Below are 18,889 nucleotides of genomic sequence, written 5' to 3'. Positions count from 1 at the left end.
GGACCCATGAGCGGGGCTAAGTTGATCAGGTGGGTTAGGATTGGTGCTTGTAACTGGTGTATTCTTCAACAAAAGTGGCTTGTAACAAATACGCCGCTGATCTTTATTGACCAAGATCAGCAACGTATTTGTTACAAGCCGCTTCTGCACTTTTTTTTTAATAGGTTTGCGAGAGATATTATAATAAAAAGGTTTCTTTCTTCCACATCCTTTTGAAATCTTCACATTTTTTGCACTGCACCAACACTATCCATCAGCTTCTCTAATATATATCTTAGGTTTTCGTTTTGTAAGCTATTGACCAAGTGGGTCATTGGGTTTCACTAGCCTTTTTCTGCAGAGATTTCAGTGACTGGTATGAAATCCGATCCATATGAATCCCCTCTGTTAATAAGAGGTGCTGTGGTAGGAAAAAAGGATATCCAGATGATGACACTGGCCACTAAGGGCAGTTGATGGAAATCCGACTATGTTCATAGTAGACACTCTCTCATATATTAGTCTAACCTAATGGGGGAGTTGTTATTTGTTGACATACAGTAGTTGTGGGCTAAGAAACCAGCTGTTGCACCTTTACTCTTAACTTTGACCACCAGATTTTGTTGTTTATGTTTTCAAGTGATATTGGGGATTAAATCTGTTTGTTGGTCGTAAAACTGTCCCTAGGGCCCTTTTTCCCTTGTGGAATTATATGTAGTTTTCCTATTAGGTGTATACCAATTTTTACATGTTTGAAGGAGAGAGAGCAAGCACTTTAGCAGCACTGGTTAACAGTGGTAAAAGTGCACTGAATTCTAGAACCAACAAAAACGGGTTCAGCAACAGAAGGCAAAATCTGGGATTGACCCTGCTAAAAGAAACCAGGCCCATCACCACCCATTATGACCTAGGCATTGACAGACTATCTAAGGCATTGAAGCCCCTCTTTCCATCTCAAATCAAGGTAAGGGCTGGGAAGACATGTAATTACTTGTGCAGTATTTAGGTAGTACTGTCACCAGTTTCAACACACCAAGATGTGTACTCACTCTTGGGAGTAACAACCAAGACTGTCCACAAAATGAAACTCTCTCCATTTGGCTAAGCATGGAACTCACCTTCTCTTTGCAAATTAGCACTGCTGGAAGCAATACCAGCTTAAGATTGTCCAATGTTCCAATCCAGTTACTGAGCAGCATCCAGACCACTGCTTTGGTTCTGCTTAGAGCACTCTTACTTTGTGTATATATGTGTCAGTAAACAGGGCCTACAGAAACTCAAAATTATCCATGAACAAAGAGTTCATATTAATCACACATGGAAGGCACTCAATTCACTTACAGGCAAACAAAAAGTATATAAATGTTTCTCTGCACCATATTCAGACCTACTCTGTAGCTGTAATAATAGCGAAAATGCAAAGATCCAGCATAACCAGGGACAGAGCAGTACAGTTTTTCTTGCCATGTGAAGACTTCCTTCCCTAAAGTCATTTTTGGGTTTTAGTGCCTCAAAGACTTTGAAGCAGTGTCATATAAAACACGAGTGACAACTTAACTCGATAATAATACAGCCTTACAAACAGATTGCAAATCATCTCAGAAAAGTATTATATCATGAAACCCAATAATACATTTCGCGAAATATAGTAAAGACAGTTTTAAAACATCCACAAACCTGGTCCATTTAAGTACTGTGTTAACGAACAGTGCAGTCGCACTATTACAGGCTCTGTGCGGATCACATCCCAAGCAATGGCTATCTCTTCCTAGTAAAATGTAAAGAAAATGGAATTAGATGGCACTTCTCTGTCCCTATTATTTCTTTTATTGAAAACTGTATACGTGACTCCGAAACATTTTATATTATCATGATGCTTCATGATGTTGCATAAAAGTTCACATGCAAATCAAAGTGGGCTTCTTCTGGACTGGCATCTATTTTTGAAGCAATTAAGACTACTTGCATTAGTAAAGCTGATGTGAGAATGCAATGTATCCAATGAACTATAATACAAATATTGTTTACAAACGAAACCTGCCACATAAGAGAATCTATTTTAAGATGCTACCTTAGCACCAGTCTATGCCCCAAAGTTGAATGTTCACCAAAAGAGAAAACACAACATTTTTGTGAGGATGGTGAGTACTAGGGTTTAGTCCAGCTGCATTTTCTGCTTCTGCACTGTTTTCATGGTTGGAGTCACCATATATCTACCCAATTTCTCTATCATTTCATCTCTCTTTTTTGATTTAATGGTGCATTGCTTTACACTAGTCCAAAGTTTATTGTATGTAGCATTTTCCTGCAAATTATAGAACATTTTGCAACAAAAGAGAATGGCAAAAATTCAGTTTTTCTGGTATTTAGTTTGTCACTATATGTTTTTCATACAACCGTTAGAATGGGGATTCTATGTGACAGACACATAGCTCCATTTACAGGGAAATCATAGACAAATTAAAGAAGAGCACATAAGGGCCCACAGTGGAGAAGTAATGTTTGTTTAAATGGCTACGTGCCAGCATAAAGTATGATTCATTTTCTAATTGAATTCCATTTTACTATTAAGGAAATGCCATTTGAGATCAATTGTTAAGTAAATGGGTTTCATAAAAGACTTTACATTCTCAAAAACTGGATAAGAGTGAGTCATTTATGCAGTCACTCATGTCACCAATGCTGGTTTAACAGAAAATACACGTTGACTAAGAGCATATATGTAAATGTTTTATTTTCAAACTATGGAATCTCTTTACAGAGTAAATTTAAGATTTCTTCATTAAACAGATTTTGCAAAATTTTGGCCGTATAATTGAATCTGTGTTGCTGCAAATTGGCCTGTACATAAACGTGTGTACAGTAAACAAAATGTAATAAACTTGTAAATATATAAGACTCCACTTAATTGCGACTCAATGTTTAGAACAAAACAACGCATAGCAACATTTTGCATGAGAAATTTGTAATTGTATTCCTTGAATCACATGAGCTGGGCTACATTTGTGAGTAGCAGGAGATACACATCTGCGCTCTGTGGGACTAGATGGCCTCAGTGCTACAGAAATAGAAACTAGAGCACTCAGTGTACTGAGAACACATTCCATTGAGGGGAGATTCAGTGTTAGAAAATCTTTAAGTTCAAATAAATTAAAAACTTTGCTAGATATTAACAGCTTATTACTAATAATACAAGGCTTTAAGGGTTAAGTTAATGCAGATACAGATTTCAGTTACAGAAAATAGCATGTGAAAAATTGAAAATATGTTGGCAATCAAACAGCAGAAGACATCTGTGCTACAGGAGAAGATTATATACATATGGATATGTTTATCCATATATATATATCTATATATCTATATATCTATCTATATATATATATATATATATATATATATATATATAGATAGATATATAGATATATATATCTATATATATATATATATAGATATATATATTACCTACTGGCGGTCGCCAGTAGGTATATATAGTTAGGATTTTTTCTCTATGGGTTTTTTGAAAATTCTATGTCTAATAACTTTGGCGTTTGTGGACGGAATCGGCTGAAATTTTCAGGAAAATGGCACATTTTGTTTCTGAGCAGCCCTTGAAAATTTGGGGGGGGTTCGTCCAGTGGGGGCCGAGAAAAAAGGGGGGTCCCAAAACGTGTTTTTAACATTGAGTTTTCCATAGGGCGGTTGGCCTCACTTTTAGCCCGAACGGCTGAATGGATTTGCACGAAACTTGGCAAAATTGTAGGGACTGGTAGCCCGATGTGCCTTTTGTAGGTCTCAATATATGTGCTCCAGTGGATTTTGAGAAATTAACGTTTAAAAAAAGAGATATATCTGTAACAGCGGACCGGTTAGCGCTCTGGTTCGCGGACTTTTCGCGCAACGGAGCTTTGTGAAGCGAAGCTGATTGGTTCTCCGGCGTCTGTCAACATTCCAAACAGTCCGTAGCGGCCGCCATCTTGTCTCTCGGTAGGATCGAGAGACAAGAGGAGGTCAAAACAAAGGGGGAAATAACTATAAGGGGGCATAGTAGATCCTCGCTGACCCCCTAGGTTTGATGTGGAGGTTTTAAAAGGGCCCCGCGGGGCAAAAAAAAAAAAAAATAATAATAATCGAACGGCTGAATGGATTTGCACGAAACTTGGCAAAATATTAGGGACTGGTAGCCCGATGTGCCTTTGCTAGGTCTCAATATATGTGCTCCAGTGGATTTTGAGAAATTAACGTTGAAAAAAAGATATATATCTGTAACAGCGCTCCGCTTCGCGTACTTTTCGCGTTACGGAGCTTTGCGAAGCTGATTGGTTCTCCGGCGTCTGTCAACATTCCAAACAGTCCGTAGCGGCCGCCATCTTGTCCCTCGGTAGGATTGAGAGACAAGAGGAGGCCAAAGCGAAGGGGGAAATGACCATAAGGGGGCATAGTAGATCCTTCCTGACCTCTTAGGTTTGATGTACCATTTTGCCAAGTTTGGTGTAATTCCGTTCAGCCATTCAGGCTGTAGACGTATGTAAATGTCCTATGGAAAATTGCATGGGGAAAACACATTTGAAAGTGTTGAAATTTAGAACCAATTAAAATGTTACTTTGGTTTTGTATTTGTGTGTGATGAAAGTTAATTGGTTATGTATATATGTCAAATGAGAGGAAACCACAGCCATTTTGTGATACTACTGTCTGAGGTACATTTGTGAGGAATTTTTGGTGGTGAATTTCTGGTGTTTGATTTACACAGTACTAACACTTCTGCTACTTTTAAAAAGGTGAGTTGTTAATTTGTAAGGGGAACTATGTTGTACACTTGAAGATAATTTGAAAAATGTTTTCTGTTATTTATTTGGAGTCCTTCTGTTATACTAAATACTTGATGAAGTTAGTTTTATATTATGTATTACTAAAAACGATAAATGAAAGTGATTATTTTTTTCTGCAATTTACAGCAAGCAATTTCAAAATAAAATGGCTCACAATGAAGAGACCGTGGCAATTTCTTTTGAATTGTCCACTACATTGATTGAAATTGAGAGCACCAATAATGAAATATTGTCACAAGGAGGACATGACTTGTATGATTCCATTAGATTGATTGAAATGGACAGCACCAAGAATGAAATATTGTCACAAGGAGATGACTTGAATGATTCCACTACATTGATTGAAATTGAGAGCACCAATAATGAAATATTGTCACAAGGAGGAGATGGCTTGTATGATTCCATTAGATTGATTGAAATGGACAGCACCAATAATGAAATATTGTCACAAGGAGGAGATGACTTGAATGATTCCACTACATTGATTGAAATTGAGAGCACCAATAATGAAATATTGTCACGAGGAGATGACTTGAATGATTCCACTACATTGATTGAAATGGACAGCACCAATAATGAAATATTGTCAGAAGGAGGAGATGACTTGAATGATTTTTTTGATCAATCTCTTGATGGCGAATTTATCGAGTGTTTGGAGACCATAGAGTTACAAGAATCATCATTGCAGACTTTTAATGAGGAGATTCCAGATGAGATGATTGAAGAGGAAATCACTGATGAGGACATGTTACTAGTTGTTTCAAATTTAGAAAATTCTGAAGAATAAATTTATATTTAGAAATCAAAAATTGTTTGAGACATTATTCATTTTTATTTTTAATTTATGAGGTTGTAGCGAAGTGATTGTAGTATAAAATGAGACTTATAGTATAGAGTGCAACATTTTTATGTTACATGGTAAGTTTACTCATATTTACTTCCCTTCTGCCACTATATTATCTCCAATGTGTATTTGACATGTCTTCTTCATCTCCGGCCTCCTTTCTCTCACTGTGTGTCTCCGATGCATCTTATCGCTGGTATTTTGTGTAATTACAGAAGAGAGTAAAATAAAATAGTTCGGAACGTGAAAAGGGGGCAAAGTAGAGTACTCCTCACCCCCTAGGCCTTTTTAGGCGGTCCCAAAAGGATCAGTTTCTGCTTTCCTGAGAGATTATGGTATGAGTTCCATATACCACAATAACTTGCATTACAACATGCAAGATATCTATCTCCTATTACCAACTTTTGGAGATATTCGCGCTAAGCGCGAATATCTCCAAAAAGTAACACCTGCCCTGAGCAGTTCTTAGCCATGTTATCCAATGGGAGGTGGATAACATGGCTAAGAGTATTAGCTCGGTAATGCATGAATATCGCTGAGTTTTTAGCGATATTCATGCATTGCGGCCGTTTATTATCGCATTTGCGATAAACCTTGATAATAGTAAGGTTTATCTTCGATAATTTCTGACGATGCTTAGTGGTAAAAAATTGGTTGGTAAGCATCGTTAGCGATAAATATCGCTTAACTTTGGTAATATGCCCCAACGTCTGTTAACGTTCGATTCGAAGGAAATGAGGAAGTGTTGAAAAACATTGTCTGCGCCATCTTGCCTTTTTTGAAATGCCACACTTTTGTCGTGCACGGCAGCCATTTTAGATGTCTTGACCAGACCCACTCTCTGCACGCTGTCGATTCGTAGCATGGCTCCTCACCCTCGTAAGCATCTCCCCCAGGCACTGGTCACCACCGCTCTCTGTCTTATGCATGGGCAATAAACCTTCCCCCATCTGCGCTGCTCTTCCCTGAGAATCACACTCTGTGCCCGCCCGACACCTCCCTTTCGCCCTATTCACTACCGCACCCTCTGACACTCCTCTTCCTCTGTGTCCGAATGTCCAGGCCGGTCCTAGGCTATCAGCTAGCCCTGCAGATGTAGTTTATGGCCCCAGCTGTAAAGAATCACCCCTCTTCAAAGGAGTTATAGTAGATCAAGGCCCACACCCGATGTGATCCGTCACAGCACACGCGTTCCTACTATCTGAAAACCATCCTGTATTGTGATTGGGGAGGGGACCGAGCCTGAAGCGGAAGATTCCAGGAATGACTCTTTGTACATCAAAGTTTTTACAATTATGTGTCACATTAAAAATATATAGCACTCCAACAAAGTAGTAGGAATATAAAATTTTAATAACATATAAATATATACAACAAAACAAAAACAGTAAAAACATTTAAACAACGAAGAGACCGTGGCAATTTCTTTTTAATTATCCAATAGATTTATTGAAATTGACAGCACCAATAATGAAATATTCTTGTCAGTAGCGGTCTGTTGTGCGAATAGTTCCAAGGCAGCAGAACGCGCTGAAATCTAGATGGCACGAAAGTGATGTCTAGTAAGTTGCCGCCCAGCAAAAAACGGCGTGGGGCGCCGCGGGGGTGAGTGAGTCCAGTAGGCACCACAGCTATTCTTACCGGCATTGCAGAATTACTGCTGGGGACAATGCCTGTGCTGTAGCAGGGTCACAGCAGAAACAAAAAGGATTCTGTTGAAGATGTTGTTGGTTTTCAATTTGAAAACAGTTCTGGTGTCAACTGCTATGCTAATGTAGTGGTTAATGTTTTGTTTTCTCTAGAAAATGTAAAAGAGGGGGAGGCAGTCCAAAGTTCCGTTAAAAGGGCAAAGGAAAGGATCGGTGGTTTGAACTATCAGTCAAAAAGGGGAGGGGGTGCAATAATTTTTCCTACCGGGTCACACTGTGCTTTCACCGGAAGTAAGGTCTGCAGGATTGTAGTAATTCAAAGTGAGGCTGGCGCCAGCATGGGAGCGCCGACGTCCCGCGGATACAGTTTCGTCACTCCACGGGCGATCATGGCAGTCATTCCCCATCGGGGGTCGGAGACTCCCGCGGCTCCTCTAGAATCTTCAAGGTCGTGGAGGACTACGGTGGTGGAGTCAACCAGTGACCGGGCCATTTCTTTATGTTGGGCCCGCTCTTGCCAGGTCGACCGCCATTTTGAGAGTTCGGCAGCTACCGGCGATCGCGGGGTCACATGAGCGGACGGGCTCCACCCTGCCGGGCGAGACGTTGCAGCATGGCCACAGTGGAAGAACCGTTATCTAGGTCGTTCCGAAACTGTGCAGCACTGTAGTTGTTAGGATGCCACCGCCTGGAGCGCTGAGGGTGCAGCTGGGAAGCCTCCACCTGGGGAGGCGGGAGAGGCCTGTTCGCACCGTCTCTCCCTCCCAGTGCACCCCACGGCGTCTCGCTTGAGATTTGTTATGGCCGGACCAGGCGATGAGGACGAGGGGGGGGTCGGAGGCATGTGCAAGACATCCCCCTCCAGTGTTGTCGCAGCCATTATAAAAGAAAGAAGTGTCCCGTCCGTCTTCGGGCCGGGCTTCCGGTGGATGTCGGCCGGACGCCCCTGGCTCTGGCCCCATGAACGGGTTTCTTGGTTTATCGGCTGCAGCCGGATCCCGTCAGCCTCGGCCCCCCGACCGTTGGTGGTCGGACCGGAAGAGCATGTGGCGGGACTACCTGCAACTCTCAAGGGCCACCGCGGCCGGACTGGGAGAGAGAGGGGAGGGTCGAGGAGACATTCCCCCCCCCTGCAACTGTTCAGCGTTGTAAAGGCAATCCCCTGGCCGGGTCCCGCTGGTCTCGGCCTCTCCTCCGGCTACACCCTACGTTAGGATCTCCTGGCCGAGGCGTGGCAGCAGGACCTGCCTTATATGGGCTGCTCCCGGCTGGGCGTAGCCGGAACCCTGCCCCACCTTGGAAGTTTCCAGAGTGGGGGTGGATGTTCTACTGACTTGCATTTTCCCGTGTCTATCGATTTTTTTGGCGTGGCAGGCGGTGGGACAGCGAGGGGTGATTTGGTTTCTCTTACTGTTTTTCTGGTCTCTCACCACTGGCATATTTTAACGTTTTCTTGTTTCTAGGACATTAATAGGTTTTATCATTACGTTATGTTATCGTTTCTTTGTTCGTTGTTTAATAAAAGTTCATGTTCATCAGTGGCCTACTGATTTTCGTTTTCCTATTTTTTTCTTTCCAGGTTGTTTCATGGTAAAGTTTCTGTTAACAGGATACAGTGATCACTTCGTTATTATTGCATATGTCCTTTTCACTAGGGGTGCTCTCTGGTCGGGCCAGATGACGTATCTCTAGTAAATGGTCCGGGTGAAAAAGGTGCATCAATCAGTGGGGAGTAGATAGGCATGACAGATTACAACGGGGGAGAACGGTCCGCATTACGTACCCTTTCACTACTTGCAAAGATTTTCCTACGTTTATTTGCAAACAGGGAATACCTCCAAAAAGAACTAATTCCCAAACAGTCAATGTTCGGACAATCAATCAATCAATGAGGAATGAAATAGGTACGACGTGTTAAAGGCTTGCGTTACCTACCCTTCACTATCTGCAAAGGGAGATAGAATATTCCTATTCTTCCTCGTTTGCAGGTAGAGAAGATCGTTAAGAGAATTAACTTCGAACAATTCAATGCTCGATTGAAACAATCAACAAGGGGTACTGTGAACACAAATGAACGCCGCTTATATACATACGCATTGCTATTTTCAACAGGTTGTTCCTAATGTTTCTATTTTAGCGAGGTCAAAAGAGATCCCATTAGTGGCCTACTGATTTTGCTCGATTCCTTTTGTTTTTTTTACACGATTTTTCGCTATCTGCAAAGACTAAACAGAGTATTTTGACTCTGTGCTTGTTTGTAAATAGAGAATGAACCAAAGAGAACAATCAATCAAATGGAGAGAGAAGCAGGCACGACGGATTACAAAGGGGGAGAGGGCTGCGTTAACTACCCTTCACTATCTGCAAAGAGAGAGTACTCCTAATAGAAATGAGGGGTGGGGGGCAGCAATCAAAGCAGATCAGTGTGCATAAACACGAAAATGTTTTTACTTACCACGTACTTGACATTCGACAGCTTATGATATTTGCTATTAAAAAACCATTGAAATTCACTGAAAAAACCATAGGTTATAGACCATATATAGTTAGGAATTAGCATTTACAAAACCTTGAAAATTCACTGAAAAAACCATAGGTTATAGACCATATATAGTTAGGAATTAGCATTTAAAAAACCTTATTTTACTCACACAAAACCATTGAAATTCCATATATAGTTAGTTGCACTAACTATATATTGCGCACCCGCAATCCACTGCTGATGATGTCACATATTACATCATTCATGACATGGTCAGTGACATCACTGATGACATCACTGATGACATCTCAAATGACATCACTGATGACATCTCACTTGACATCAATGATCACATCACTGATGATATCATTCATGTGACAATACAATGCATCTCCTCACATTTTAATATAACCTCTGTTTCACCCAGTGTTAAAAACAGAGTATAATTTTTGAAACCATTGACACACCAATACTAGTTACTACATACGTACTCACTGATTCCTACGTCTACACACACATTCACTCATTCACCCATACAATCATTCATACATACAATCACTCATGTTTACAACACAATCATATGCACTCATACACCTATACAGACACTCACACTCTGCCACTCATCCATGGAGTTACTCACACACCTAGTCAGTCCTGTAAAGAATCAATCACACTTCCATTTTCTACTCTATACAGTTAAACATAGAGCACCTTACGTTTTCAACCATATACTAACACATACTTACTCTCTTATACAATCATTGATACAAGTACACATTGATCTGTACAGAGTCACACACCTCCCATCCAGCCACACACACACTCAGTCTCCCATGCAAATACTTGGGCAATCAATCAATAACCCATATAGTTACTCATATAGCTACTGATCAACACATGCAGCAGTTTACAGAACAACAGACATAATGATGCACAAATTAAGACAGTTTAGTCACTAACCCATGCACTCAGTGAGACACATTTAATCACTCACTCATACATTCAGTCATGCACCTACTAAATCCTTCGTCCAGACACTTATACATCCACTCATTCTTCAATATGTAAGACATATTTTAACTTTACAGAAACATAGTCACTGGATGTTGTCATCAGTGATGTCATCAGTGATGTCATTTGAGATGTCATCAGTGATGTCATCAGTGATGTCACTGACCATGTCATGAATGATGTAATATGTGACATCATCAGCAGTGGATTGCGGGTGCGCAATATATAGTTAGTGCAACTAACTATATATGGAATTTCAATGGTTTTGTGTGAGTAAAATAAGGTTTTTTAAATGCTAATTCCTAACTATATATGGTCTATAACCTATGGTTTTTTCAGTGAATTTTCAAGGTTTTGTAAATGCTAATTCCTAACTATATATGGTCTATAACCTATGGTTTTTTCAGTGAATATATATATAGATATATAGATAGATATATATATATGTATAAATATATAACTGTCTCCTGTTGCACAGATTTCTTCTGCTGTTCGACTGCCCACACATTTTTCATTTATTTACATACCATTTTCTGTAACTGAAATCTGTATTCACATTACCTTAACCCTTAAAACCTTGTAAAATAAGCGACTGTGGGAAAAGGAGAAGTAGATTGTATCAGAGCATGTGAATATTTTTGAGAGAAAGACATTAAAGTTTTATCAACATAATGGAATGCTTTGCAAATGTTAGCTTTCTGTCTCAGAGAAAATATTTTTCTCCTAGGAGATAATCTATGGAGGCAGAAGAAATGAACTGCCAAGGTCACCTGCTTTACCCCCAGCTGCACAAATCATTTTGTTGACTGATGGAAGAGGCAGGGAATAATGAGATCTGATTGGAATATTTGATATCCTGGTTTGGATTTATTGATGATCTCTTTATTATTTGGAAGGGCACTTACATTGTACATTTAACACGAACAATCAGTAACTAATAGGTTAATTTTCTAGATGTAATGTTACAGTACAGGACAATAGCACATTCAGTAACCTATTCAGAAAGCCTACAGTGGGCAATAGCATTTTACATGGAACAAGTAACAAGTAACCATCAGAGGAAACTAAAATGGTGTATTCTCTACGGGTAGCTACTGCGCATTAAATGCATTCGCACCAACGATGTAGATTTTGAGACAGAACAGGAAGCTATGATCTTATGATTTGAGGAAAGTAGCTATCTCCAACAAGTATTAGAGAATGCAATGAGACACATTAGGGACAATTCAAGTGAGGATTTGTTACAGGATAAAAAAAAATGGAAAGAAGTGATAATGAGATGAGATTTAACACAATTTCCTCAACTGACATGCCATCCATAAACAGAATACTGAAAATGAACTAGACATTTTAGGCCAAACAATTAATCTTGTTCCCTTCATAACTTTAAAAAAGGCATGGTCTTTAAAAGATCACTTGGTTAGAAGCCATTATATTATGAGAGAACAAGCTAGGAAACAAAATTCAGTGACAGGATTTTTCCCTTGCATGAACTGAACGGTGTGTAGAATTAATAAGAAGAGGTTAGATTATAAAACTGCTGACTGCCGGACCCCATGTAAAATCAACAAACAACCTAATTGTAATTCAGATTATGCGGTTTGTTGCTTGAAAGTATGTGTGGTAAATATTATGTAGGTAGTACAGTATATCCAGCCAAGTGTAAAGTAGTGGAACATATGAGTTACTCTTTCATTTACACTATAGTGTAATTATCAAATTGCATTGATGATTTGTTCTTTTTAAGTTTTATTTTAAATTTTGAGAGTATTTCTATGTTGTGGATCCGATTTTTCTAATAGTATGGAATGAATTCTCACGATTCTCAGCACGTTAAAAAAGGCAGCCATATTATAACACTCCAATGAGTCATTTTTACTCGTGTACTTTTTCAATGTTGTTGATTCTGTATGTAGATATAGACGTGGAGCACTAATACTAGATAAACAGTGAAAAAGAAATAAGGCAAAACACATTTATTTTGCTTTACCATGCAGCAGCAATAAAGGACAAATCAATAGAAACCCCTGGAGTTAGTGTTTTTAGAAAGAAAAAAAAAAAATATATATATATATATATATATATATCCAACACGAAGTTGCCTGGATCGAGGAGGCCCACACAGGCACTACATTACCCAGCAGGCCACGGGAGGTGGCCACGCCCACTGGGGTGATAAGAACATTAATGGATGCCATTGCCGTGACGAGCACTCATCTGAAAGCCCGCAGCCCATGAAGAAGTGCTTTTGAGCACGAAACGCGTTGGCAAGGACTGTTTATCTGTGCGAGAAACTTCTGCTGTTTGAAAATTGCATTCTTTCAATAAAGATAAGGCGCAAGCAATTCACCTGTGTGGGCCTCCTCGATCCAGGCAACTTCGTGTTGGATTTATAGCGGCGCAGCCTGAGCCGCGAGAGAGGCTCTGCTGCACTTCGGTGCAGTCCTGCTGAGACGTCAAACTACGCCACAGCAATGGGGACAAGTGATGCCTATTGGAGGAAGATTAAAGGCATGACAGATGGCGGGAGCTGTTACCGCAACCCACTGGGGATTAATTTTTGTGAATATTGAGACTCTTGCACGGCAGCTCACTGGAGAAAAATCAAAGGCACTACATTAACCAGCAGGCCACGGGAGGTGGCCACGCCCACTGGGGTGATAAGAACATTAATGGATGCCATTGCCGTGACGAGCACTCATCTGAAAGCCCGCAGCCCATGAAGAAGTGCTTTTGAGCACGAAACGCGTTGGCAAGGACTGTTTATCTGTGCGAGAAACTTCTGCTGTTTGAAAATTGCATTCTTTCAATAAAGATAAGGCGCAAGCAATTCACCTGTGTGGGCCTCCTCGATCCAGGCAACTTCGTGTTGGATATATATATATATATATATATATATATATATATATATATATATATATATATATATATATATATATATATATATATATATATATATATATATATATATATATATATATATATATATATATATATTATATTATCTACTGGCGGTTGGCAGTACATAGCTATAGTTAGGACCTAGTTTCCATAGGAAAAGTGTTTTTTTTCCCCAATAACTTTGGCGACCGTTGATGATTCTTCTCCAAATTCTCAAAACAAGCGGGGCGCTCCGGTCAGCTCCTGACTTTAAAGTTTCGGGGTGATTCGTGAAGTGGGGGCCGAGAAAAAAGGGGGGGTCCCAAAACGTGTTTTCGTTATGTTATTTTCCATCGGAAACTTTAGACACGGCTACAGCCCGAACTGCTGAACGGAATTACACCAAATTTGGCAGAAAGGTAGCCCTTGGTGCAGAAAGAGCCCTTTTTGTTAAATGGTGTAAATCCGTTCGGTAGTTGCTGAGAAAATCCAAAAATAAAAGTTTTGATATCTGGAGGCACGGTGGACCGGCGGACCCCCACGACCACAAGCTTTATTCTAATTGGCTGTCAACACTCCAAACCAGACCCCATTGGCCTGCTCAGGAGGTCCCACAAGGACCACCAGGGCCCAAAAAAACATTTCTTTAAAAAAAATCAGGCAATTTCGTACTGAGAGTACGAATCTGTCAGAGAAAAAAAAACGAGTATTGAAGCCCCCAGGTGGGCCAGGTCCCAGGAGCACTGAAAACATGTGAGGGGAGCCCCAATCCCCCAACACTTCCCCGGGGACTGCCACCCCCCAGGGCTAATTTTTAAATGTGTGGGGGGCCTTGCCCCGAGGACCGCCAACCCGTGGGGTTTTATTAATATTTTGCGGGGGCACACGTCTCCCCTGCTGCCCTGGGGACCGCCACCTCCCGGGGCACTAAGATGCAAATGTGGGGGTCCGTTATGGACCCCGAGCTCAAGAAACCGCCACCCGCCAGGGCCGGCTCCTGCAGTGTCCCGGGGTGCTTACCCCGGGACACTGCTGTTTGCTATGGCAGGACGGAAGCCATGCAGCTCCCACCCTGTCATAGCAAACTGTGGATTTTGTAAGCGAGAGCAGGTTTACCCAGGTAAGTGATTAGATGTGTGTATACATCTATGAATCACTGAGTGGGTTTTTAGAAACTTGTTTTGCTGTGACAATGGATTCAAATATGATACTCTGTATTTTACAAAGAGTGATGAAAGATTTTACTAGTGTATGAAAAGGTGTATATGATTGTCACGGGGATGATGTCATCATTGATGTCATCAGTGATCTCATTTGAGATGTCATCAGTGATGTCACTGACCATGTCATGAATGATGTAATATGTGACATCATCAGCAGTGGATTGCAGGTGCGCGAAGTATAGTTAGTACAACTAACTATATAGGAGCAATTTCAATGGTTTTGTATGAGTGAAATGTCCAGCTAACTATAACACCCCTAAAACATATAGTTTTTTGAGTGCATTTTAAAGGTTTTTTAAATGCTAATTCCTTACTATATAAGGCCTGAAACCTATGGTTTTTTCAGTAAATATATATACGGATATATAGATATACATATATAGATATCTCTCTCTATATATATATATATATATATATATATATATATATATATATATATATATATATATATATATATATTTTGTCGGGGTGAAGGGGGTTTGGAGAATAAATAGACTTTAAAACATCTTGACACCGGAGTGCTTGCCATTTTTTCTCGACCGAATTGGTGGGATTGTGTGGCTATATATATATATATATATATATACACACACACACACCTCCTTTTAATCAACAAAAGAGTCCTGGCACTCGGAGTCGGTTTGGGCTGTGAATTATAAAATGTATTAAACTGTGTTATCCAAGACGCGTTTTAGCCTTTGTCGGCCTTTTTCAATCTGGGCCCAACGTGAGTTTGCACAAATCAAAAGCAAGCAGAACATCCATCTATGTGTAGACGGAAATGAACACCCAGTTCGCTTTACAACAGACTGGCATCCTGGTTGACGTCAATCCCGAGCCTGCTCGGTAAGTGTTCGTGATATCTTTGTGTGCACGCAAACACAGTTACAGTTCTGATTTTGAAAAACAATGAACTGATGTCCAAATTCACCTCATGGAATGAGTGCCTCTCTCCGTCCTCCCACTGCTCAGAGGCAGTGCCCTGCTCCGTGGTCCTTTGTTCTGTGGCAAACCCTCGACTGGCTCTATAGCGAAGTGCTTGCCAGTACGGCGAGCACTTCTAGCCATGTCACCCAAGTCTGCCACAGTTCCAGGCATGGGGGCCAAACGGTTGCTGCTCTCGCTCCTCCAACAATATGCGGTCTGCTGTTTAGCACCTAACCGCAGGTGGTGCCTCGTGACACTTACCTCTGTGTGCCTACTTAAACACACTTCTCCTTTTAATATACATATATATATAGAGAGAGATAGAGAGAGATAGCTATAGATATAGACAGATCTGAAAGAATTATCGAACAAAACGTTTTCGGGTTGGATGAGAGTCAAATGCATATAAAAATATTTACAACACTTTTGATAGTTTCCTTCCAAACTGAAAGCAGTAGTGTTGCCAGCTATTGTTTATGAGACTTCTGCCAAACTATTTCATATTTAGTTTTAGCAATTAATAAGCTAGGCCTAAACAAATTTGTAGACACTGTCAATGTTAACTTATTTCACCATTAAACAAGAAGGCATTTGGCGTTACTTATACTTACATCCAGAAAGCTGACATCCACGTGTAGATCAATATCCACATCATCAATGGCTCCATATTCCCTAGGAATTAAACAATGACAGATTCCATTATTACAATATGAATATTACTTAGACACAATATATATATATAAATATATGAGCATGGTGGTTCGCCGCCGAAACGCGTCAAGGCTTTCGTTTGTGAAAATAAATTACAATGGCAGATTTCCAGTGTCAGCGCCTGTCATTTGGATGTTTTGAACAGGATTGGCTATATATATATTTGGCAGCCCGAAACGCGTCTTGCCCTTGCTATTTTCAACCCCCTGCACATTAAACAGCTGTGTATCCAGTTCGTGGTCCGTCTCCTTATTGCCTGGAGGTATCCAGTTCGTGGTCCGTCTCCTTATTGCCTGGAGGGTTCTGATTCTCACGAGAACCAGTAGTGGCTGTTTTTGGAGTTTGCGCTGATATATATATATATATATATATATATATATATATATATATATATATATATATAATATATCACATGACTTCAGTAGGCAGCAGGACACTAAGTGTGAGCGTGGATGGGAGCCTCATGGACACTTAGGGCGCTGAAGAAGGCAATGACTGTCGAAGTGCATCCGCCGATTTCAAGTGAATAAAATGCTTCCTTATTGTCCCCAATTGTGGCCTCTGCTCTTTTCAAGTGAAGGAGGTGTTTGCATATTGTCTGCGTACGGGCCAGAGACGCAGTTTGGAGGCCCCCGCTTTGCTAAGTTGGCCCGGGCATTTCTGGCTTTGCTTCGGCTTTTTGGACACCAAGGGATTGGTACCGCCTGGGCCCGCCAAGAAGTTCAGGAACAAGAGAAGCGGTGGTGTGGATATGTATCCCTGTCCAGGGCGGCGTGCACTGACACAGCTGCCCCCGTGTATATTTGGACCTGGGCTTCGGGGCTGAAGCGGTCTGGGGACGCAAGGAGGCATATTGTTTACATTGCAAACAGTGTCTGGGGTGTCTTTTGCGCAATCCTGCATCCCGCACGACCACTGGACTTTGATATTCCATCACACTACCTACCTGGAAGCAAACTGTTGCATTCTGGGGGTTGCAGTACAGGACTACGCCAAGAACTGTATCAGGTGGGTCGTTTACATCAGGGGCGGGGCCTGAGTCACATGACTTGAGTAGGCAGCAGGACACTAAGTGTGAGCGTGGATGGGAGCCTCATGGACACTTATGGCGCTGAAGAAGGCAATGACTGCCGAAATACATCCGCCGATTTCAAGTGAATAAAATGCTTCCTTATTGTCCCCAATTGTGGCCTCTGCTCTTTTCAAGTGAAGGAGGTGTTTGCATAGATATATATATATATATATATATATATATATATATATATATACACACACATATTACCTACTGAGGGTCACCAGTAGGTAGTTATAGTTAGGACCTTTAAAAAAAAAATATATATATATATATATATTGCATTCCATTGGTTTTGCTTTCTTGTCACTCTCATCTGCTTAGTTTCCACTTTTTACTTGACAGTCTCCCATTCTCTACTTTTGTATGTCCCTCCTCTGGAGCATAGCGTAATTACCATCTTTTTTATTGCATACCTTGATTCCTTTCACTGCTCACATTCAGGGAACTGCGTTTTTTACTCAGCACTTCATAACAAGGCATGTGTTTCTGGCTCTCTCCCTAGTGTGTGACTTCCTCCACCAAACAAAGGAGTTTTATCCCCACACTTCCATGTGTGTCTCTAAAAGCACAGCAACTGGTATTTGTTTGCCGGGGTATTACTAAAAAGCATATTTTAAGGGTTATTTTCATTTTATCCACTGTATTCTACATCTTAAACGAATGCACAGGCCTTGGCATGCAAAGGTTTTTATGGTGCCAAGGTGAAGGGCTGGATGCTACACTCATTGAGTTGGGGTTCAATGCAGAAGGTGTACTTAGCATTACTGTAAAGGAGCTAGAAGTCCATAAATTTGCTGATTGGCTTACTGCTGGAGCTTGTTTCAGATCTAATTAAATTGGGTCTTGGCAAGTATTATCCTTTGAATTCTAATACTGCCTTTTTTCATTTACATTATGTTCAGAGTTTCCTGCATAAACAGTATTTGAAAATGAAGCAAGGCATTTATATTGAATGAAAACATAAAATTTAATTTACGGTTTGGAGGTACCTTAAAAAAAGTCTTTGCTTTTAACTCCAGTTTTTTGATTGACACTTGCATTATACAGTCCTCGACCTACTGTATTTGCCAATGCTTGTTCTTTTTGCTGAGTGGATTATTAATGTCTTGATAAGCGAATGGATGCACAGTACCTTTTGAAATTTATTATCAAATAGATAGCTAAAATGAAATTCTTCCTCCCCTTTTCCAATGGCAACTATGCCTCAATAAGTTAGCACTGTGTACAACATGGTGCAACTAAAATACATTTGCACACAATTTAGGGACAAAACATATTT

At 40.5% G+C, this 18,889-nt stretch overlaps 1 protein-coding gene across 1 annotated transcript in view; it reads right to left on the bottom strand.

Annotated features, from left to right (window-relative positions):
• Positions 1–18,889, bottom strand: part of PARP8 (poly(ADP-ribose) polymerase family member 8) — a 759,201-nt gene that overhangs the window by 401,797 nt on the left and 338,515 nt on the right. The window contains exons 8-9 of the mRNA XM_078675052.1: positions 16,436–16,496; positions 1,657–1,747 (exon numbers count right to left, since the gene is read on the bottom strand). Of these exons, the coding sequence (XP_078531178.1) occupies positions 1,657–1,747; positions 16,436–16,496 (152 nt within the window). The remainder of the gene's footprint in view (positions 1–1,656; positions 1,748–16,435; positions 16,497–18,889) is intronic.

This window comes from Lissotriton helveticus, chromosome 2_1, assembly GCF_964261635.1.
Source record: "Lissotriton helveticus chromosome 2_1, aLisHel1.1, whole genome shotgun sequence".
NCBI classification, from domain to species: Eukaryota; Metazoa; Chordata; class Amphibia; order Caudata; family Salamandridae; genus Lissotriton; species Lissotriton helveticus.
The sequence above is the reverse complement of the archived record's forward strand: the minus strand, read 5'-3'. Positions and strand labels throughout refer to the sequence as shown.